Here is a 23,841-nt window from a genome sequence, read left to right on the forward strand (position 1 = left end):
TTGTACCTTGGAGGGTTTAGTCTTGTTAATACAGAGTGTTTATTGTACCTTGGAGGGTTTAGTCTCGTTAATACAGAGTGTTTATTGTACCTTGGAGGGTTTAGTCTCGTTAATACAGAGTGTTTATTGTACCTTGGAGGGTTTAGTCTCGTTAATACAGAGTGTTTATTGTACCTTGGAGGGTTTAGTCTCGTTAATACAGAGTGTTTATTGTACCTTGGAGGGTTTAGTCTTGTTAATACAGAGTGTTTATTGTACCTTGGAGGGTTTAGTCTCGTTAATACAGAGTGTTTATTGTACCTTGGAGGGTTTAGTCTCATTAATACAGAGTTTTTATTGTACCTTGGAGGGTTTAGTCTCGTTAATACAGAGTGTTTATTGTACCTTGGAGGGTTTAGTCTCGTTAATACAGAGTGTTTATTGTACCTTGGAGGGTTTAGTCTCATTAATACAGAGTGTTTATTGTACCTTGGAGGGTTTAGTCTCGTTAATACAGAGTGTTTATTGTACCTTGGTGGGTTTAGTCTTGTTAATACAGAGTGTTTATTGTACCTTGGAGGGTTTAGTCTTGTTAATACAGAGTGTTTATTGTACCTTGGAGGGTTTAGTCTTGTTAATACAGAGTGTTTATTGTACCTTGGAGGGTTTAGTCTTGTTAATACAGTGTGTTTATTGTACCTTGGAGGGTTTAGTCTTGTTAATACAGAGTGTTTATTGTACCTTGGAGGGTTTAGTCTCGTTAATACAGAGTGTTTATTGTACCTTGGAGGGTTTAGTCTTGTTAATACAGAGTGTTTATTGTACCTTGGAGGGTTTAGTCTTGTTAATACAGAGTGTTTATTGTACCTTGGAGGGTTTAGTCTTGTTAATACAGAGTGTTTATTGTACCTTGGAGGGTTTAGTCTCGTTAATACAGAGTGTTTATTGTACCTTGGAGGGTTTAGTCTTGTTAATACAGAGTGTTTATTGTACCTTGGAGGGTTTAGTCTTGTTAATACAGAGTGTTTATTGTACCTTGGAGGGTTTAGTCTTGTTAATACAGAGTGTTTATTGTACCTTGGAGGGTTTAGTCTCGTTAATACAGAGTGTTTATTGTACCTTGGAGGGTTTAGTCTCGTTAATACAGAGTGTTTAGTCTTGTTAATACAGAGTGTTTATTGTACCTTGGAGGGTTTAGTCTTGTTAATACAGAGTGTTTATTGTACCTTGGAGGGTTTAGTCTTGTTAATACAGAGTGTTTATTGTACCTTGGAGGGTTTAGTCTCGTTAATACAGAGTGTTTATTGTACCTTGGAGGGTTTAGTCTCGTTAATACAGAGTGTTTATTGTACCTTGGAGGGTTTAGTCTTGTTAATACAGAGTGTTTATTGTACCTTGGAGGGTTTAGTCTTGTTAATACAGAGTGTTTATTGTACCTTGGAGGGTTTAGTCTTGTTAATACAGAGTGTTTATTGTACCTTGGAGGGTTTAGTCTCGTTAATACAGAGTGTTTATTGTACCTTGGAGGGTTTAGTCTTGTTAATACAGAGTGTTTATTGTACCTTGGAGGGTTTAGTCTTGTTAATACAGAGTGTTTATTGTACCTTGGAGGGTTTAGTCTCGTTAATACAGAGTGTTTATTGTACCTTGGAGGGTTTAGTCTCGTTAATACAGAGTGTTTATTGTACCTTGGAGGGTTTAGTCTTGTTAATACAGAGTGTTTATTGTACCTTGGAGGGTTTAGTCTTGTTAATACAGAGTGTTTATTGTACCTTGGAGGGTTTAGTCTCGTTAATACAGAGTGTTTATTGTACCTTGGAGGGTTTAGTCTCGTTAATACAGAGTGTTTATTGTACCTTGGAGGGTTTAGTCTCGTTAATACAGAGTGTTTATTGTACCTTGGAGGGTTTAGTCTCGTTAATACAGAGTGTTTATTGTACCTTGGAGGGTTTAGTCTCGTTAATACAGAGTGTTTATTGTACCTTGGAGGGTTTAGTCTCGTTAATACAGAGTGTTTATTGTACCTTGGAGGGTTTAGTCTTGTTAATACAGAGTGTTTATTGTACCTTGGAGGGTTTAGTCTCATTAATACAGAGTGTTTATTGTACCTTGGAGGGTTTAGTCTCGTTAATACAGAGTGTTTATTGTACCTTGGAGGGTTTAGTCTCGTTAATACAGAGTGTTTATTGTACCTTGGAGGGTTTAGTCTCATTAATACAGAGTGTTTATTGTACCTTGGAGGGTTTAGTCTTGTTAATACAGAGTGTTTATTGTACCTTGGAGGGTTTAGTCTCATTAATACAGAGTGTTTATTGTACCTTGGAGGGTTTAGTCTCATTAATACAGAGTGTTTATTGTACCTTGGGGGGTTTAGTCTCGTTAATACAGAGTGTTTATTGTACCTTGGAGGGTTTAGTCTCGTTAATACAGAGTGTTTATTGTACCTTGGAGGGTTTAGTCTTGTTAATACAGAGTGTTTATTGTACCTTGGAGGGTTTAGTCTCGTTAATACAGAGTGTTTATTGTACCTTGGAGGGTTTAGTCTCGTTAATACAGAGTGTTTATTGTACCTTGGAGGGTTTAGTCTTGTTAATACAGAGTGTTTATTGTACCTTGGAGGGTTTAGTCTCGTTAATATAGAGTGTTTATTGTACCTTGGAGGGTTTAGTCTTGTTAATACAGAGTGTTTATTGTACCTTGGAGGGTTTAGTCTTGTTAATACAGAGTGTTTATTGTACCTTGGAGGGTTTAGTCTTGTTAATACAGAGTGTTTATTGTACCTTGGAGGGTTTAGTCTCGTTAATACAGAGTGTTTATTGTACCTTGGAGGGTTTAGTCTCGTTAATACAGAGTGTTTATTGTACCTTGGAGGGTTTAGTCTCGTTAATACAGAGTGTTTATTGTACCTTGGAGGGTTTAGTCTTGTTAATACAGAGTGTTTATTGTACCTTGGAGGGTTTAGTCTTGTTAATACAGAGTGTTTATTGTACCTTGGAGGGTTTAGTCTCGTTAATACAGAGTGTTCATTGTACCTTGGAGGGTTTAGTCTCCTTAATACAGAGTGTTTATTGTACCTTGGTGGGTTTAGTCTTGTTAATACAGAGTGTTTATTGTACCTTGGAGGGTTTAGTCTTGTTAATACAGAGTGTTTATTGTACCTTGGAGGGTTTAGTCTCATTAATACAGAGTGTTTATTGTACCTTGGAGGGTTTAGTCTTGTTAATACAGAGTGTTTATTGTACCTTGGAGGGTTTAGTCTCGTTAATACAGAGTGTTTATTGTACCTTGGAGGGTTTAGTCTTGTTAATACAGAGTGTTTATTGTACCTTGGAGGGTTTAGTCTCGTTAATACAGAGTGTTTATTGTACCTTGGAGGGTTTAGTCTCGTTAATACAGAGTGTTTATTGTACCTTGGAGGGTTTAGTCTCGTTAATACAGAGTGTTTATTGTACCTTGGAGGGTTTAGTCTCGTTAATACAGAGTGTTTATTGTACCTTGGAGGGTTTAGTCTCGTTAATACAGAGTGTTTATTGTAGTGATCGACCGATAATCGGCCACGGCCGATTATCGGCTTCGATATTCATGTTTTTTATTAATATCGGTATGGTGGTAAAAGTTAATAATCGAAAAAAAACGGCCGATTATTATATTTTGTCATAAATGCGCAAAAAAGTACAACAACCACTCCACTCTCATTGAAAATCCGGTAGAGTACGGTTGTAAGGAGATGTATATAGCTTAGCTGCGTGTCTAACACGGAGGAGTAGACACACACAGAGCACAGCACGCTCTGCCTGTGCTCCTCCCTCCCTCCCAGTTCCACACACACACGGAGTAAAAAGAGAGAGGACCAGGGCTAGAAGGAGTAATACTAACCTTGTAACCATAAACATTGCTGTTTTCATCTTGCATTAGCCAACGCTAGCTCCTATGCTAACGCTGCAAACTTACAGCAGATGTAAACGGTTCTTTGTGTGTGTGTGTGTGCGCGCGCGCGCGCGCGTGCCCACATGCTGCGTGTGTGTGTGTGTGTGTGTGTGTGTGTGTGTGTGCGTGCATGCATGCGAGCCAACTGAATGTTTTCTAAAAGGACAACTTTTCCCCCCCATCCTGACCAGCCTATTATTATTATTATTGCATTTTGGCTATGTGCAATAACTAACTGCAAGCCAATGAAGAATGAACCAATCAGTAGCATTGTCAATATTTGTCTTAATTTCTAATTCATATGTATTTAGTTGACAATAATGTAACGGTAGGCCAGTGTTTTGAGACATACAAGGCTATTGTCTTGTATTGCTATAAAATTATGATCTTGAAAGGAGTAAAAACAACAAGGTCACATGGCTTTGGGGAGTTTGGGCAGCAGATCTACAAGCTCTCAACATGTCATGCTGCAATGTGCTGTGGGCTTGTAGATCACCAATTTGGATAAATAAACTGATTATTTTTCCCTGATTTCTTTTTAAATAAATGTTTTAAGCCTGTGCCTGCACTTCATACAGCACTATGTTCCATATTCTGCTACAGTACATGTTTGCACTAAATTAAAGCTGCATTTGATGGGGGGGGGGGGGTTGTTACTGAAAATGATGTTGGTGCTTCTTGCACTAACTTTTTATAAGCAATAAATGTTCTCCAATGCATTTAAAGGAATTGTTGTGTTAGAATTTAGTTACTGTAAAAAAATTTTTTTTTACTTAAATTAATATCGGTCATAATATCGGCTATCGGGCTTTTTGATTCTCCACTAATCGGTGATCGGAAATATCGGCCAAAAACCATATCGGTCGATCACTAGTTTATTGTACCTTGGTGGGTTTAGTCTCGTTAATACAGAGTGTTTATTGTACCTTGGAGGGTTTAGTCTCGTTAATACAGAGTGTTTATTTTACCTTGGAGGGTTTAGTCTCGTTAATACAGAGTGTTTATTGTACCTTGGAGGGTTTAGTCTCGTTAATACAGAGTGTTTATTGTACCTTGGAGGGTTTAGTCTTGTTAATACAGAGTGTTTATTGTACCTTGGAGGGTTTAGTCTCGTTAATACAGAGTGTTTATTTTACCTTGGAGGGTTTAGTCTCGTTAATACAGAGTGTTTATTTTACCTTGGAGGGTTTAGTCTCGTTAATACAGAGTGTTTATTGTACCTTGGAGGGTTTAGTCTCGTTAATACAGAGTGTTTATTTTACCTTGGAGGGTTTAGTCTCGTTAATACAGAGTGTTTATTGTACCTTGGAGGGTTTAGTCTCGTTAATACAGAGTGTTTATTTTACCTTGGAGGGTTTAGTCTCGTTAATACAGAGTGTTTATTGTACCTTGGAGGGTTTAGTCTCGTTAATACAGAGTGTTTATTGTACCTTGGAGGGTTTAGTCTCGTTAATACAGAGTGTTTATTGTACCTTGGAGGGTTTAGTCTCGTTAATACAGAGTGTTTATTGTACCTTGGAGGGTTTAGTCTCGTTAATACAGAGTGTTTATTGTACCTTGGAGGGTTTAGTCTCGTTAATACAGAGTGTTTATTGTACCTTGGAGGGTTTAGTCTCGTTAATACAGAGTGTTTATTGTACCTTGGAGGGTTTAGTCTCGTTAATACAGAGTGTTTATTGTACCTTGGAGGGTTTAGTCTTGTTAATACAGAGTGTTTATTGTACCTTGGAGGGTTTAGTCTCGTTAATACAGAGTGTTTATTGTACCTTGGAGGGTTTAGTCTCGTTAATACAGAGTGTTTATTGTACCTTGGTGGGTTTAGTCTCGTTAATACAGAGTGTTTATTGTACCTTGGAGGGTTTAGTCTTGTTAATACAGAGTGTTTATTGTACCTTGGAGGGTTTAGTCTTGTTAATACAGAGTGTTTATTGTACCTTGGAGGGTTTAGTCTTGTTAATACAGAGTGTTTATTGTACCTTGGAGGGTTTAGTCTCGTTAATACAGAGTGTTTATTGTACCTTGGAGGGTTTAGTCTCGTTAATACAGAGTGTTTATTGTACCTTGGAGGGTTTAGTCTTGTTAATACAGAGTGTTTATTGTACCTTGGAGGGTTTAGTCTCGTTAATACAGAGTGTTTATTGTACCTTGGAGGGTTTAGTCTCGTTAATACAGAGTGTTTATTGTAGTGATCGACCGATAATCGGCCACGGCCGATTATCGGCTTCGATATTCATGTTTTTTATTAATATCGGTATGGTGGTAAAAGTTAATAATCGAAAAAAAACGGCCGATTATTATATTTTGTCATAAATGCGCAAAAAAGTACAACAACCACTCCACTCTCATTGAAAATCCGGTAGAGTACGGTTGTAAGGAGATGTATATAGCTTAGCTGCGTGTCTAACACGGAGGAGTAGACACACACAGAGCACAGCACGCTCTGCCTGTGCTCCTCCCTCCCTCCCAGTTCCACACACACACGGAGTAAAAAGAGAGAGGACCAGGGCTAGAAGGAGTAATACTAACCTTGTAACCATAAACATTGCTGTTTTCATCTTGCATTAGCCAACGCTAGCTCCTATGCTAACGCTGCAAACTTACAGCAGATGTAAACGGTTCTTTGTGTGTGTGTGTGTGTGTGCGCGCGCGCGCGTGCCCACATGCTGCGTGTGTGTGTGTGTGTGTGTGTGTGTGTGTGTGTGTGTGCGTGCATGCATGCGAGCCAACTGAATGTTTTCTAAAAGGACAACTTTTCCCCCCCATCCTGACCAGCCTATTATTATTATTATTATTGCATTTTGGCTATGTGCAATAACTAACTGCAAGCCAATGAAGAATGAACCAATCAGTAGCATTGTCAATATTTGTCTTAATTTCTAATTCATATGTATTTAGTTGACAATAATGTAACGGTAGGCCAGTGTTTTGAGACATACAAGGCTATTGTCTTGTATTGCTATAAAATTATGATCTTGAAAGGAGTAAAAACAACAAGGTCACATGGCTTTGGGGAGTTTGGGCAGCAGATCTACAAGCTCTCAACATGTCATGCTGCAATGTGCTGTGGGCTTGTAGATCACCAATTTGGATAAATAAACTGATTATTTTTCCCTGATTTCTTTTTAAATAAATGTTTTAAGCCTGTGCCTGCACTTCATACAGCACTATGTTCCATATTCTGCTACAGTACATGTTTGCACTAAATTAAAGCTGCATTTGATGGGGGGGGGGGGGTTGTTACTGAAAATGATGTTGGTGCTTCTTGCACTAACTTTTTATAAGCAATAAATGTTCTCCAATGCATTTAAAGGAATTGTTGTGTTAGAATTTAGTTACTGTAAAAAAAATTTTTTTTACTTAAATTAATATCGGTCATAATATCGGCTATCGGGCTTTTTGATTCTCCACTAATCGGTGATCGGAAATATCGGCCAAAAACCATATCGGTCGATCACTAGTTTATTGTACCTTGGTGGGTTTAGTCTCGTTAATACAGAGTGTTTATTGTACCTTGGAGGGTTTAGTCTCGTTAATACAGAGTGTTTATTTTACCTTGGAGGGTTTAGTCTCGTTAATACAGAGTGTTTATTGTACCTTGGAGGGTTTAGTCTCGTTAATACAGAGTGTTTATTGTACCTTGGAGGGTTTAGTCTTGTTAATACAGAGTGTTTATTGTACCTTGGAGGGTTTAGTCTCGTTAATACAGAGTGTTTATTTTACCTTGGAGGGTTTAGTCTCGTTAATACAGAGTGTTTATTTTACCTTGGAGGGTTTAGTCTCGTTAATACAGAGTGTTTATTGTACCTTGGAGGGTTTAGTCTCGTTAATACAGAGTGTTTATTTTACCTTGGAGGGTTTAGTCTCGTTAATACAGAGTGTTTATTGTACCTTGGAGGGTTTAGTCTCGTTAATACAGAGTGTTTATTTTACCTTGGAGGGTTTAGTCTCGTTAATACAGAGTGTTTATTGTACCTTGGAGGGTTTAGTCTTGTTAATACAGAGTGTTTATTGTACCTTGGAGGGTTTAGTCTCGTTAATACAGAGTGTTTATTGTACCTTGGAGGGTTTAGTCTCGTTAATACAGAGTGTTTATTGTACCTTGGAGGGTTTAGTCTCGTTAATACAGAGTGTTTATTGTACCTTGGAGGGTTTAGTCTCGTTAATACAGAGTGTTTATTGTACCTTGGAGGGTTTAGTCTCGTTAATACAGAGTGTTTATTGTACCTTGGAGGGTTTAGTCTTGTTAATACAGAGTGTTTATTGTACCTTGGAGGGTTTAGTCTTGTTAATACAGAGTGTTTATTGTACCTTGGAGGGTTTAGTCTTGTTAATACAGAGTGTTTATTGTACCTTGGAGGGTTTAGTCTCGTTAATACAGAGTGTTTATTGTACCTTGGAGGGTTTAGTCTTGTTAATACAGAGTGTTTATTGTACCTTGGAGGGTTTAGTCTTGTTAATACAGAGTGTTTATTGTACCTTGGAGGGTTTAGTCTCGTTAATACAGAGTGTTTATTGTACCTTGGAGGGTTTAGTCTCGTTAATACAGAGTGTTTATTGTACCTTGGTGGGTTTAGTCTCGTTAATACAGAGTGTTTATTGTACCTTGGAGGGTTTAGTCTCGTTAATACAGAGTGTTTATTGTACCTTGGAGGGTTTAGTCTTGTTAATACAGAGTGTTTATTGTACCTTGGAGGGTTTAGTCTTGTTAATACAGAGTGTTTATTGTACCTTGGAGGGTTTAGTCTTGTTAATACAGAGTGTTTATTGTACCTTGGAGGGTTTAGTCTTGTTAATACAGAGTGTTTATTGTACCTTGGAGGGTTTAGTCTTGTTAATACAGAGTGTTTATTGTACCTTGGAGGGTTTAGTCTCGTTAATACAGAGTGTTTATTGTACCTTGGAGGGTTTAGTCTCGTTAATACAGAGTGTTTATTGTACCTTGGAGGGTTTAGTCTCGTTAATACAGAGTGTTTATTGTACCTTGGAGGGTTTAGTCTTGTTAATACAGAGTGTTTATTGTACCTTGGTGGGTTTAGTCTTGTTAATACAGAGTGTTTATTGTACCTTGGAGGGTTTAGTCTCGTTAATACAGAGTGTTTATTGTACCTTGGAGGGTTTAGTCTCGTTAATATAGAGTGTTTATTGTACCTTGGAGGGTTTAGTCTTGTTAATACAGAGTGTTTATTGTACCTTGGAGGGTTTAGTCTCGTTAATATAGAGTGTTTATTGTACCTTGGAGGGTTTAGTCTCGTTAATACAGAGTGTTTATTGTACCTTGGAGGGTTTAGTCTTGTTAATACAGAGTGTTTATTGTACCTTGGAGGGTTTAGTCTTGTTAATACAGAGTGTTTATTGTACCTTGGAGGGTTTAGTCTTGTTAATACAGAGTGTTTATTGTACCTTGGAGGGTTTAGTCTCGTTAATACAGAGTGTTTATTGTACCTTGGAGGGTTTAGTCTTGTTAATACAGAGTGTTTATTGTACCTTGGAGGGTTTAGTCTTGTTAATACAGAGTGTTTATTGTACCTTGGAGGGTTTAGTCTCGTTAATACAGAGTGTTTATTGTACCTTGGAGGGTTTAGTCTCGTTAATACAGAGTGTTTATTGTACCTTGGAGGGTTTAGTCTTGTTAATACAGAGTGTTTATTTTACCTTGGAGGGTTTAGTCTCGTTAATACAGAGTGTTTATTGTACCTTGGAGGGTTTAGTCTCGTTAATACAGAGTGTTTATTGTACCTTGGAGGGTTTAGTCTCGTTAATACAGAGTGTTTATTGTACCTTGGAGGGTTTAGTCTTGTTAATACAGAGTGTTTATTTTACCTTGGAGGGTTTAGTCTCGTTAATACAGAGTGTTTATTGTACCTTGGAGGGTTTAGTCTCGTTAATACAGAGTGTTTATTGTACCTTGGAGGGTTTAGTCTCGTTAATACAGAGTGTTTATTGTACCTTGGAGGGTTTAGTCTTGTTAATACAGAGTGTTTATTGTACCTTGGAGGGTTTAGTCTCATTAATACAGAGTGTTTATTGTACCTTGGAGGGTTTAGTCTTGTTAATACAGAGTGTTTATTGTACCTTGGAGGGTTTAGTCTCATTAATACAGAGTGTTTATTGCACCTTGGTGGGTATGGACCCTTTAGTCTTGCGGTTGACCTTCTCATCGCGGCGGCTCTTTTTCCTGGACGTGGAGCGTTCCTTCCGGTCTCTGCTGCGTTCCCTCCGCCTCTCCTTGTTGGCCCTGGAGAAGAAGAAAACACGGAATATTAATTACCATCGACGACCTTTAATATTAATATTGATCATTTCACTCCAGAACACACAGCAGCTCACAATGCGTCCTGCTGAGAGATGTGGCGTGGATGGAACAAAGGAAGTGCATTTATATAGCGCCTGTATCCAAGGCACTTTACATACATGCACATTCACACACCTTTACATAGATTGTGCATTACATTCACCCATTCACACACCTTTACATAGATGGTACATTCACCCATTCACACACCTTTACATAGATGGTACATTCACCCATTCACACACCTTTACATAGATGGTACATTCACCCATTCACACACCTTTACATAGATGGTACATTCACCCATTCACACACCTTTACATAGATGGTACATTCACCCATTCACACACCTTTACATAGATGGTACATTCACCCATTCACACACCTTTACATAGATGGTACATTACATTCACCCATTCACACACCTTTACATAGATGGTACATTCACCCATTCACACACCTTTACATAGATGGTACATTCACCCATTCACACACCTTTACATAGATGGTACATTCACCCATTCACACACCTTTACATAGACTGTGCATTACATTCACCCATTCACACACCTTTACATAGACTGTGCATTACACATTCACCCATTCACACACCTTTACATAGATGTTGCATTACATTCACCCATTCACACACCTTTACATAGACTGTGCATTACATTCACCCATTCACACACCTTTACATAGATGGTACATTCACCCATTCACACACCTTTACATAGATTGTGCATTACACATTCACCCATTCACACACCTTTACATAGATTGTGCATTACATTCACCCATTCACACACACATTCACACACCTTTACATAGATGGTACATTCACCCATTCACACACCTTTACATAGATGGTACATTACATTCACCCATTCACACACCTTTACATAGATGGTACATTCACCCATTCACACACCTTTACATAGATGGTACATTCACCCATTCACACACCTTTACATAGATGGTACATTCACCCATTCACACACCTTTACATAGACTGTGCATTACATTCACCCATTCACACACCTTTACATAGACTGTGCATTACACATTCACCCATTCACACACCTTTACATAGACTGTGCATTACATTCACCCATTCACACACCTTTACATAGATGGTGCATTACATTCACCCATTCACACACCTTTACATAGATTGTGCATTACATTCACCCATTCACACACCTTTACATAGATGGTACATTCACCCATTCACACACCTTTACATAGATGGTACATTCACCCATTCACACACCTTTACATAGATGGTACATTCACCCATTCACACACCTTTACATAGATGGTACATTCACCCATTCACACACCTTTACATAGATGGTACATTCACCCATTCACACACCTTTACATAGATTGTGCATTACATTCACCCATTCACACACCTTTACATAGATGGTGCATTACATTCACCCATTCACACACCTTTACATAGATGGTACATTCACCCATTCACACACCTTTACATAGACTGTGCATTACATTCACCCATTCACACACCTTTACATAGATTGTGCATTACATTCACCCATTCACACACCTTTACATAGATGGTGCATTACATTCACCCATTCACACACCTTTACATAGATGGTGCATTACATTCACCCATTCACACACACATTCACACACCTTTACATAGATGGTACATTCACCCATTCACACACCTTTACATAGATGGTACATTACATTCACCCATTCACACACCTTTACATAGACTGTGCATCACATTCACCCATTCACACACCTTTACATAGACTGTGCATCACATTCACCCATTCACACACCTTTACATAGAATGTGCATCACATTCACCCATTCACACACCTTTACATAGATTGTGCATTACATTCACCCATTCACACACCTTTACATAGATGGTACATTCACCCATTCACACACCTTTACATAGATGGTACATTCACCCATTCACACACCTATAAATAGACTGTGCATTACATTTACCCATTCACACACCTTTACATAGATTGTGCATTACATTCACCCATTCACACACCTTTACATAGATTGTGCATTACATTCACCCATTCACACACCTTTACATAGATGGTGCATTACATTCACCCATTCACACACCTTTACATAGATGGTACATTCACCCATCTTTACATAGATGGTGCATTACATTCACCCATTCACACACCTTTACATAGATTGTGCATTACATTCACCCATTCACACACCTTTACATAGATTGTGCATTACATTCACCCATTCACACACCTTTACATAGATGGTACATTCACCCATTCACACACCTTTACATAGATGGTACATTCACCCATTCACACACCTTTACATAGATTGTGCATTACATTCACCCATTCACACACCTTTACATAGATGGTACATTCACCCATTCACACACCTTTACATAGATGGTGCATTACATTCACCCATTCACACACCTTTACATAGATGGTGCATTACATTCACCCATTCACACACCTTTACATAGACTGTGCATTACACATTCACACACCTTTACATAGATTGTGCATTAAACATTCACCCATTCACACACCTTTGCATAGATTGTGCATTACATTCACCCATTCACACACACATTCACACACCTTTACATAGATTGTGCATTACATTCACCCATTCACACACCTTTACATAGACTGTGCATTACATTCACCCATTCACACACACCGATGACAGAGGAAACCATGCAAGGCACCAACCTGCACATCGGGAGCGATCAGGGGTTCAGAGTCTTGCTCAAGGACACTTCCACACTATAACTCTGGGGGAGCCCACAGGGATCGAACCGGGAACCTTGCCGGTTACCATCCAGCCACTGAGCCACCGCCTCCCCACAGCCGAAGTGGTGAAGGAGGTGTGTGTGTGTGCGTGCGCTCAGCTCCGTGGTGGAGGTGGTGTGTGCATGCGTGTGTGTGTGTGCGTGCGTGCGTGCGTGTGTGCGCTCACCTTCGTGGTGAAGGAGACCTGGCTTTCCTCCTGGGACTCCTGGACCGTTCTCTGCTCTTCCTCTTGTTGTGAACTCTGTGAAAAATGGGTTCATTTTGTTTTTAACACTTCCGGGGCTTTAAAGCCCATCCTACCGTAGGCTGCCTTTAAACCCCATCCTACCGTAGGCTGCCTTTAAACCCCATCCTACCGTAGGCTGCCTTTAAACCCCATCCTACCGTAGGCTGCCTTTAAACCCCATCCTACCGTAGGCTGCCTTTAAACCCCATCCTACCGTAGGCTGCCTTTAAACCCCATCCTACCGTAGGCTGCCTTTAAACCCCATCCTACCGTAGGCTGCCTTTAAACCCCATCCTACCGTAGGCTGCCTTTAAACCCCATCCTACCGTAGGCTGCCTTTAAACCCCATCCTACCGTAGGCTGCCTTTAAACCCCATCCTACCGTAGGCTGCCTTTAAACCCCATCCTACCGTAGGCTGCCTTTAAACCCCATCCTACCGTAGGCTGCCTTTAAACCCCATCCTACCGTAGGCTGCCTTTAAACCCCATCCTACCGTAGGCTGCCTTTAAACCCCATCCTACCGTAGGCTGCCTTTAAACCCCATCCTACCGTAGGCTGCCTTTAAACCCCATCCTACCGTAGGCTGCCTTTAAACCCCATCCTACCGTAGGCTGCCTTTAAACCCCATCCTACCGTAGGCTGCCTTTGGAGCATAACGACCAAAGTAGCTGCAGCTTGTACTGTAGGTAGTACATTACTGTCATATATAATAATAATAATAATAAACAGCACATACTGTAGCTACATTACTGTCATACTGTACCTGGAGCGACTGCGGCTGCGTTTCTTGTCTCTGGACCGAGAGCGCCTCCTGTGGCCGCCTCGGGCGCCGCGGGAGTCCGCCACCCTCTGGCTCGGCCGTGGAGCCGGTTTGCTCCTGAAAGGGAAGGAAGGGACGTTTTTATATCAACACATTAAAACTAGATTAAAATGTCAGGGAGGGACTAGTGGAGAAGAGATCCAGTAGAACTAAATGTCAGGGAGGGACTAGTGGAGAAGAGATCCAGTAGAACTAAATGTTAGGGAGGGACTAGTGGAGAAGAGATCCAGTAGAACTAAATGTCAGGGAGGGACTAGTGGAGAAGAGATCCAGTAGAACTAAATGTCAGGGAGGGACTAGTGGAGAAGAGATCCAGTAGAACTAAATGTCAGGGAGGGACTAGTGGAGAAGAGATCCAGTAGAACTAAATGTCAGGGAGGGACTAGTGGAGAAGAGATCCAGTAGAACTAAATGTTAGGGAGGGACTAGTGGAGAAGAGATCCAGTAGAACTAAATGTCAGGGAGGGACTAGTGGAGAAGAGATCCAGTAGAACTAAATGTTAAGGAGGGATCTAGTGGAGAAGAGATCCAGTAGAACGAAATGTCAGGGAGGGACTAGTGGAGAAGAGATCCAGTAGAACTAAATGTCAGGGAGGGACTAGTGGAGAAGAGATCCAGTAGAACTAAATGTCAGGGAGGGACTAGTGGAGAAGAGATCCAGTAGAACTAAATGTTAGGGAGGGACTAGTGGAGAAGAGATCCAGTAGAACTAAATGTCAGGGAGGGACTAGTGGAGAAGAGATCCAGTAGAACTAAATGTCAGGGAGGGACTATAGTGGAGAAGAGATCCAGTAGAACTAAATGTCAGGGAGGGACTAGTGGAGAAGAGATCCAGTAGAACTAAATGTCAGGGAGGGACCAGTGGACAAGAGATCCAGTAGAACTAAATGTCAGGGAGGGACTAGTGGAGAAGAGATCCAGTAGAACTAAATGTCAGGGAGGGACTAGTGGAGAAGAGATCCAGTAGAACTAAATGTCAGGGAGGGACTAGTGGAGAAGAGATCCAGTAGAAATAATTTGATAGACCCTGACGAAGACCTTTTTGGTCGAAACGCGTAGGTCCTGTTATTTATTTGCCTTTTAGCTCATCTTCAAATAAACTATTTAACTTTTCACCAAAAGACGGAGATTCTTTTCTTTTCAAGTCTGCAGTTCACATTTTGACAAGCAGAACTACTTGGAGAGGAAGGGTACCTTTTAGTCTATAGAAATAGTGTGATGTTTGGGTTGGCTCGGTTGTAGCACTCTGAAAACAGTGTGAAATAGTGTGATGTTTGGGTTGGCTCGGTTGTAGCACTCTGAAAACAGTGTGAAATAGTGTGATGTTTGGGTTGGCTCGGTTGTAGCACTCTGAAAACAGTGTGAAATAGTGTGATGTTTGGGTTGGCTCGGTTGTAGCACTCTGAAAACAGTGTGAAATAGTGTGATGTTTGGGTTGGCTCGGTTGTAGCACTCTGAAAACAGTGTGAAATAGTGTGATGTTTGGGTTGGCTCGGTTGTAGCACTCTGAAAACAGTGTGAAATAGTGTGATGTTTGGGTTGGCTCGGTTGTAGCACTCTGAAAACAGTGTGAAATAGTGTGATGTTTGGGTTGGCTCGGTTGTAGCACTCTGAAAACAGTGTGAAATAGTGTGATGTTTGGGTTGGCTCGGTTGTAGCACTCTGAAAACAGTGTGAAATAGTGTGATGTTTGGGTTGGCTCGGTTGTAGCACTCTGAAAACAGTGTGAAATAGTGTGATGTTTGGGTTGGCTCGGTTGTAGCACTCTGAAAACAGTGTGAAATAGTGTGATGTTTGGGTTGGCTCGGTTGTAGCACTCTGAAAACAGTGTGAAATAGTGTGATGTTTGGGTTGGCTCGGTTGTAGCACTCTGAAAACAGTGTGAAATAGTGTGATGTTTGGGTTGGCTCGGTTGTAGCACTCTGAAAACAGTGTGAAATAGTGTGATGTTTGGGTTGGCTCGGTTGTAGCACTCTGAAAACAGTGTGAAATAGTGTGATGTTTGGGTTGGCTCGGTTGTAGCACTCTGAAAACAGTGTGAAATAGTGTGATGTTTGGGTTGGCTCGGTTGTAGCACTCTGAAAACAGTGTGAAATAGTGTGATGTTTGGGTTGGCTCGGTTGTAGCACTCTGAAAACAGTGTGAAATAGTGTGATGTTTGGGTTGGCTCGGTTGTAGCACTCTGAAAACAGTGTGAAATAGTGTGATGTTTGGGTTGGCTCGGTTGTAGCACTCTGAAAACAGTGTGAAATAGTGTGATGTTTGGGTTGGCTCGGTTGTAGCACTCTGAAAACAGTGTGAAATAGTGTGATGTTTGGGTTGGCTCGGTTGTAGCACTCTGAAAACAGTGTGAAATAGTGTGATGTTTGGGTTGGCTCGGTTGTAGCACTCTGAAAACAGTGTGAAATAGTGTGATGTTTGGGTTGGCTCGGTTGTAGCACTCTGAAAACAGTGTGAAATAGTGTGATGTTTGGGTTGGCTCGGTTGTAGCACTCTGAAAACAGTGTGAAATAGTGTGATGTTTGGGTTGGCTCGGTTGTAGCACTCTGAAAACAGTGTGAAATAGTGTGATGTTTGGGTTGGCTCGGTTGTAGCACTCTGAAAACAGTGTGAAATAGTGTGATGTTTGGGTTGGCTCGGTTGTAGCACTCTGAAAACAGTGTGAAATAGTGTGATGTTTGGGTTGGCTCGGTTGTAGCACTCTGAAAACAGTGTGAAATAGTGTGATGTTTGGGTTGGCTCGGTTGTAGCACTCTGAAAACAGTGTGAAATAGTGTGATGTTTGGGTTGGCTCGGTTGTAGCACTCTGAAAACAGTGTGAAATAGTGTGATGTTTGGGTTGGCTCGGTTGTAGCACTCTGAAAACAGTGTGAAATAGTGTGATGTTTGGGTTGGCTCGGTTGTAGCACTCTGAAAACAGTGTGAAATAGTGTGATGTTTGGGTTGGCTCGGTTGTAGCACTCTGAAAACAGTGTGAAATAGTGTGATGTTTGGGTTGGCTCGGTTGTAGCACTCTGAAAACAGTGTGAAATAGTGTGATGTTTGGGTTGGCTCGGTTGTAGCACTCTGAAAACAGTGTGAAATAGTGTGATGTTTGGGTTGGCTCGGTTGTAGCACTCTGAAAACAGTGTGAAATAGTGTGATGTTTGGGTTGGCTCGGTTGTAGCACTCTGAAAACAGTGTGAAATAGTGTGATGTTTGGGTTGGCTCGGTTGTAGCACTCTGAAAACAGTGTGAAATAGTGTGATGTTTGGGTTGGCTCGGTTGTAGCACTCTGAAAACAGTGTGAAATAGTGTGATGTTTGGGTTGGCTCGGTTGTAGCACTCTGAAAACAGTGTGAAATAGTGTGATGTTTGGGTTGGCTCGGTTGTAGCACTCTGAAAACAGTGTGAAATAGTGTGATGTTTGGGTTGGCTCGGTTGTAGCACTCTGAAAACAGTGTGAAATAGTGTGATGTTTGGGTTGGCTCGGTTGTAGCACTCTGAAAACAGTGTGAAATAGTGTGATGTTTGGGTTGGCTCGGTTGTAGCACTCTGAAAACAGTGTGAAATAGTGTGATGTTTGGGTTGGCTCGGTTGTAGCACTCTGAAAACAGTGTGAAATAGTGTGATGTTTGGGTTGGCTCGGTTGTAGCACTCTGAAAACAGTGTGAAATAGTGTGATGTTTGGGTTGGCTCGGTTGTAGCACTCTGAAAACAGTGTGAAATAGTGTGATGTTTGGGTTGGCTCGGTTGTAGCACTCTGAAAACAGTGTGAAATAGTGTGATGTTTGGGTTGGCTCGGTTGTAGCACTCTGAAAACAGTGTGAAATAGTGTGATGTTTGGGTTGGCTCGGTTGTAGCACTCTGAAAACAGTGTGAAATAGTGTGATGTTTGGGTTGGCTCGGTTGTAGCACTCTGAAAACAGTGTGAAATAGTGTGATGTTTGGGTTGGCTCGGTTGTAGCACTCTGAAAACAGTGTGAAATAGTGTGATGTTTGGGTTGGCTCGGTTGTAGCACTCTGAAAACAGCCGATTGTCGGTCGGCTATCTTCAGAGCACAACCAAGTGAACATAACAAGGCCCACCATGACGCCATCCAGGCCCGCAACAACACATTGTAGTTGACGAAATAAACCGGCGACTAAAACTAGACTCAAACTAAAAACATTTCAGACGACCAAAAGACTATGAATACATCAACATTTGCCACACACGCAACACACACACACACACACACAACACACACACACGCAACACACACACACACACACACACACACACACACACACACACACAACACACACACACACACACACACACACACAACACACACACACGCAACACACACACACACACACACACACAACACACACAACACACACACACAACACACACAACACACACACACACACACACACACACAACACACACAACACACACACACACACACACACACAACACACACACACACACACACACACACACACACACACACCTGTGCTTCGAGCGCGACCTCCTCCTGTGTCTGGAACGGGAGCGGGAACGGGAGCGCGAGCGATGGGACCTCCTGGAGCGGCTGGAGGAGCGCTTCTTCACGTCCACGGGCTCCAGCACGGCGGCGATGGTGGACGTGTACTCCTTCACCCTCTTCATCACCGTCTCCAGCTCCTTGGCCGCGGCCTGGGGGGTCAGCTCAGGAGGCTTCACGATGGCGTTGTTGGAATGGTTGATCCTGACCAGACACACAGAGGACGCCCATGTTGACCAATGGGAAACAATCAGAGTTCCCCCAAAAACACCCAGCTGACCAATGGGAAACAAACAGAGCCCCCCCGAAAAACACCCAGCTGACCAATGGGAAACAAACAGAGCCCCCCTAAAAACACCCAGCTGACCAATGGGAAACAAACAGAGCCCCCCCAAAAACACCCAGCTGACCAATGGGAAACCCAGCCAAGTCTATGGACTTTAATGAATGAATGAATGAATGCCTTTATTGCATTATTTATATCCAAGCGACATTAATCTATGCAATAAAGGACAACTTTAGATTTTTTCCAACCAAGGTTCATGTTTTGGGTTTGTGAGAAAGTAAAAGATGAGTGTTCATTTTTTTCTTCCATTTGCTGCTTTATTTTGTTTTAGGGATTTTATCTCTTTTTGACAGGGGGGGGCGGAGGCATTCGAACATGGGGCTAAATACGTCTTTAATTACAACATATTATGGTGATTTATTCTTTTATTATTTACTATAGTCCTACTAGAGCCAAAGAAATTACATCTGGCCACAGAAGATCACAGGATCTACTGAATGTGAAGGAGTCCTACTGGAGGGAAGCCACACTGTGTGTAATAGGCTCAATATGCCAGTTTCACATTCAGTAGATCCCGTGATCTTTTGTGGTCAAGTAACATTTCTTGGGGTCTAGTAGGACTACAGTAAACTAAAGAATACATTTAAAAAAAAATCGCCATAATATTTTGTAAATAAAGACATATTTATTTAGCCCCATGTTCAAATGTCAAAAACAGCCAAAATCCCTAAAATGAAAGAAAGCAGCAAATGAAAAATAACTAAGACACATCTTTTACTTTCTCTAATAACCTAAAACATGAACCTTGGTTGGAAAAAGCTAAAGTTGTCCTTTAGGTTTCCGAAGAACAGTTTGAAAAGTATTGACTTATTTAATGTTTGCATAGGACAGTAAATGACGACACCGATATGTTGTACAACGAGTACATGTCTTCTAAATCCTGACAGTTTTCAGGAAAAAAAAACCTCTTTCTCTGTCAGTTGTTCTCAAACATTTTCATGTCAAGAATTATCTGTATTTGGCTGCGGGACCCCCCATCTGAAAATATGTTGTTCCAGGGACCCCACATCTGAAAATATGTTGTTCCAGGGACCCCCCATCTGAAAATATGTTGTTCCAGGGACCCCCAATCTGAAAATATGTTGTTCCAGGGACCCCCCATCTGAACATATGTTGTTCCAGGGACCCCCCATCTGAAAATATGTTGTTCCAGGGACCCCCCATCTGAAAATATGTTGTTCCAGGGACCCCCCATCTGAACATATGTTGTTCCAGGGACCCCCCATCTGAACATATGTTGTTCCAAGGACAGAAGCAAAGATTTGAGTTAAAAATGTCTGCTTGAAAGTATATATGTATATATTGTAAGATTTTTGAATTACACGAATTTGTACCATTTGTTTTATACTTTCACGACTTTTCAAAAATAGCAGAACTACAAGCTCGTAGCGCTGCACCCGGTGCCGCTGGGGGTACCAGAGATAGAAATGCCATTAACCCATTCTGAACGGGAACCCATTCTGGTGTCAGCATCATGTTATGCTTTAGCTATTGAAAAATAGCAGATCTACAAGCTCATAGCGCGCCACCGAGTGGCGCGCTACGAGCTTGTAGGTCTGCTATTTTTGAAAAATCGAAGAACGACTGACATTTTTTAGAATCTGATCTCAGGTCAGAATGGGTTAATCAGACCAGTGTGTGTGTCCAGTGGAATCCTCGTATGAATCTGATCTCAGGTCAGAATGGGTTAATCAGACCAGTGTGTGTGTCCAGTGGAATCCTCGTATGAATCTGATCTCAGGTCAGAATGGGTTAATCAGACCAGTGTGTGTGTGTGTGTCCAGTGGAAACCTCGTATGACTCTGATCTCAGGTCAGAATGGGTTAAATGGGGGTCCGTAGCATAATGCGTGTGAAACTGGGGGGGGGGGGGTCCTTGAAATTAAATGGGTTGAGAATCAACTGGTAGAGCCGCAAAAAAAAAATCGGGGTAACTGGCATAATGTTTTCAAATGGGGGGGTCCGTGGGCCTAATAAATGTTGATTTAGGGGGGGGGGGGTCCTCGACACGAAGAAGTCTGAGGAACCGCTGGGCTATAATAACGGTAATGACGACGGTGTGAGACGTACTTCAGCGGTCGGTCTCCGAACATGACGCCGTTGTAGGTCAGCGCTCTGGCCACGGACACCTGGTCCACGAACTCCACGAAGGCGAAGCGCGTGGGCTGCGTCTCGTCGCCCGCCATGCGCACAAACTTCACGTCGCCCACCTGCTTGAAGAACTCCAGGAGCTGCTCTGCCGTGGTGGTCTGGGGGAGGGTTACACGTTAAACACACATCTGCTGCTCTGCCGTGGTGGTCTGGGGGAGGGTTACACGTTAAACACACATCTGCTGCTCCGCTGTGGTGGTCTGGGGGAGGATTACACGTTAAACACACATCTGCTGCTCCGCCGTGGTGGTCTGGGGGAGGGTTACATGTTAAACACACATCTGCTGCTCCGCTGTGGTGGTCTGGGGGAGGGTTACACGTTAACAACACACATCTGCTGCTCTGCCGTGGTGGTCTGGGGGAGGGTTACACGTTAAACACACACATCTGCTGCTCCGCTGTGGTGGTCTGGGGGAGGGTTACACGTTAAACACACATCTGCTGCTCTGCCGTGGTGGTCTGGGGGAGGGTTACACGTTAAACACACATCTGCTGCTCCGCTGTGGTGGTCTGGGGGAGGGTTACACGTTAAACACACATCTGCTGCTCTGCCGTGGTGGTCTGGGGGAGGGTTACACGTTAACAACACACATCTGCTGCTCCGCCGTGGTGGTCTGGGGGAGGGTTACATGTTAAACACACATCTGCTGCTCTGCCGTGGTGGTCTGGGGGAGGATTACACGTTAAACACACATCTGCTGCTCTGCCGTGGTGGTCTGGGGGAGGGTTACACGTTAAACACACATCTGCTGCTCTGCCGTGGTGGTCTGGGGGAGGGTTACATGTTAAACACACATCTGCTGCTCCGCCGTGGTGGTCTGGGGGAGGGTTACACGTTAACAACACACATCTGCTGCTCTGCCGTGGTGGTCTGGGGGAGGGTTACACGTTAAACACACATCTGCTGCTCCGCTGTGGTGGTCTGGGGGAGGGTTACATGTTAACAACACACATCTGCTGCTCTGCCGTGGTGGTCTGGGGGAGGATTACACGTTAAACACACATCTGCTGCTCTGCCGTGGTGGTCTGGGGGAGGGTTACACGTTAAACACACATCTGCTGCTCTGCCGTGGTGGTCTGGGGGAGGGTTACACGTTAAACACACATCTGCTGCTCTGCCGTGGTGGTCTGGGGGAGGGTTACACGTTAAACACACATCTGCTGCTCTGCCGTGGTGGTCTGGGGGAGGGTTACATGTTAAACACACATCTGCTGCTCTGCCGTGGTGGTCTGGGGGAGGGTTACATGTTAAACACACATCTGCTGCTCTGCCGTGGTGGTCTGGGGGAGGGTTACATGTTAACAACACACATCTGCTGCTCTGCCGTGGTGGTCTGGGGGAGGGTTACACGTTAAACACACATCTGCTGCTCTGCCGTGGTGGTCTGGGGGAGGGTTACATGTTAAACACACATCTGCTGCTCTGCCGTGGTGGTCTGGGGGAGGATTACACGTTAAACACACATCTGCTGCTCTGCCGTGGTGGTCTGGGGGAGGGTTACACGTTAAACACACATCTGCTGCTCTGCCGTGGTGGTCTGGGGGAGGGTTACATGTTAAACACACATCTGCTGCTCCGCCGTGGTGGTCTGGGGGAGGGTTACACGTTAACAACACACATCTGCTGCTCTGCCGTGGTGGTCTGGGGGAGGGTTACACGTTAAACACACATCTGCTGCTCCGCTGTGGTGGTCTGGGGGAGGGTTACATGTTAACAACACACATCTGCTGCTCTGCCGTGGTGGTCTGGGGGAGGATTACACGTTAAACACACATCTGCTGCTCTGCCGTGGTGGTCTGGGGGAGGGTTACACGTTAAACACACATCTGCTGCTCTGCCGTGGTGGTCTGGGGGAGGGTTACACGTTAAACACACATCTGCTGCTCTGCCGTGGTGGTCTGGGGGAGGGTTACACGTTAAACACACATCTGCTGCTCTGCCGTGGTGGTCTGGGGGAGGGTTACATGTTAAACACACATCTGCTGCTCTGCCGTGGTGGTCTGGGGGAGGGTTACATGTTAAACACACATCTGCTGCTCTGCCGTGGTGGTCTGGGGGAGGGTTACATGTTAACAACACACATCTGCTGCTCTGCCGTGGTGGTCTGGGGGAGGGTTACACGTTAAACACACATCTGCTGCTCTGCCGTGGTGGTCTGGGGGAGGGTTACATGTTAAACACACATCTGCTGCTCTGCCGTGGTGGTCTGGGGGAGGGTTACATGTTAAACACACATCTGCTGCTCTGCCGTGGTGGTCTGGGGGAGGGTTACATGTTAAACACACATCTGCTGCTTTCGCCAACCACGCCTTCGGGTATATGGGCACTGATGACGCGGAGGAGGAAACACGCCGCCAGCACCCACAGCGCCCCAAGCGGGAATCGAACCCAGGACCTTCTAGCTGTGAGGTGACAGCACTACCAACTGTGACACCGTGCCCCGCAGATGCACGTTCATGTGAAGTCTGCGAGGGCTTGAGGGAGTCAGTGAGGGCTCAGCCCCGCCCCTTTATGTGCCCTTTGCCAAAGTCAGCATCGACCCACAGTTCATAGCGTTACCAGGGGAATGAGGGGGATCCTCCGAACGTCAATCATTTAAATATGCAAATGAGTTATGTATCGCGATTAGAATGTCAACAAACGCAATAGTGCTTTCTCACTGTTCTAAAAAGTAGACGGAATGGAAGGATATTGGCTATATATTTAATAACAATAATAATAATAAGGGAAACATGATGAGAAATGACTAATGAGCAAAGTAAA

At 42.9% G+C, this 23,841-nt stretch overlaps 1 protein-coding gene across 5 annotated transcripts in view; it reads right to left on the reverse strand.

The window, feature by feature from the left end:
• Positions 1–23,841, reverse strand: part of srek1 (splicing regulatory glutamine/lysine-rich protein 1) — a 49,966-nt gene that overhangs the window by 11,696 nt on the left and 14,429 nt on the right. For all 5 annotated transcript variants that reach the window (XM_080766255.1, XM_080766258.1, XM_080766257.1 and 2 more), the window contains 5 exons: positions 20,997–21,175; positions 18,549–18,785; positions 14,014–14,127; positions 13,190–13,264; positions 10,021–10,141 (listed from right to left, as the gene is read on the reverse strand). In XM_080766255.1, the coding sequence (XP_080622381.1) occupies positions 10,021–10,141; positions 13,190–13,264; positions 14,014–14,127; positions 18,549–18,785; positions 20,997–21,175 (726 nt within the window). The remainder of the gene's footprint in view (positions 1–10,020; positions 10,142–13,189; positions 13,265–14,013; positions 14,128–18,548; positions 18,786–20,996; positions 21,176–23,841) is intronic.

Source organism: Protomyctophum bolini, assembly GCF_963924005.1.
Source record: "Protomyctophum bolini genome assembly, chromosome: 6".
Taxonomy (NCBI): Eukaryota; Metazoa; Chordata; class Actinopteri; order Myctophiformes; family Myctophidae; genus Protomyctophum; species Protomyctophum bolini.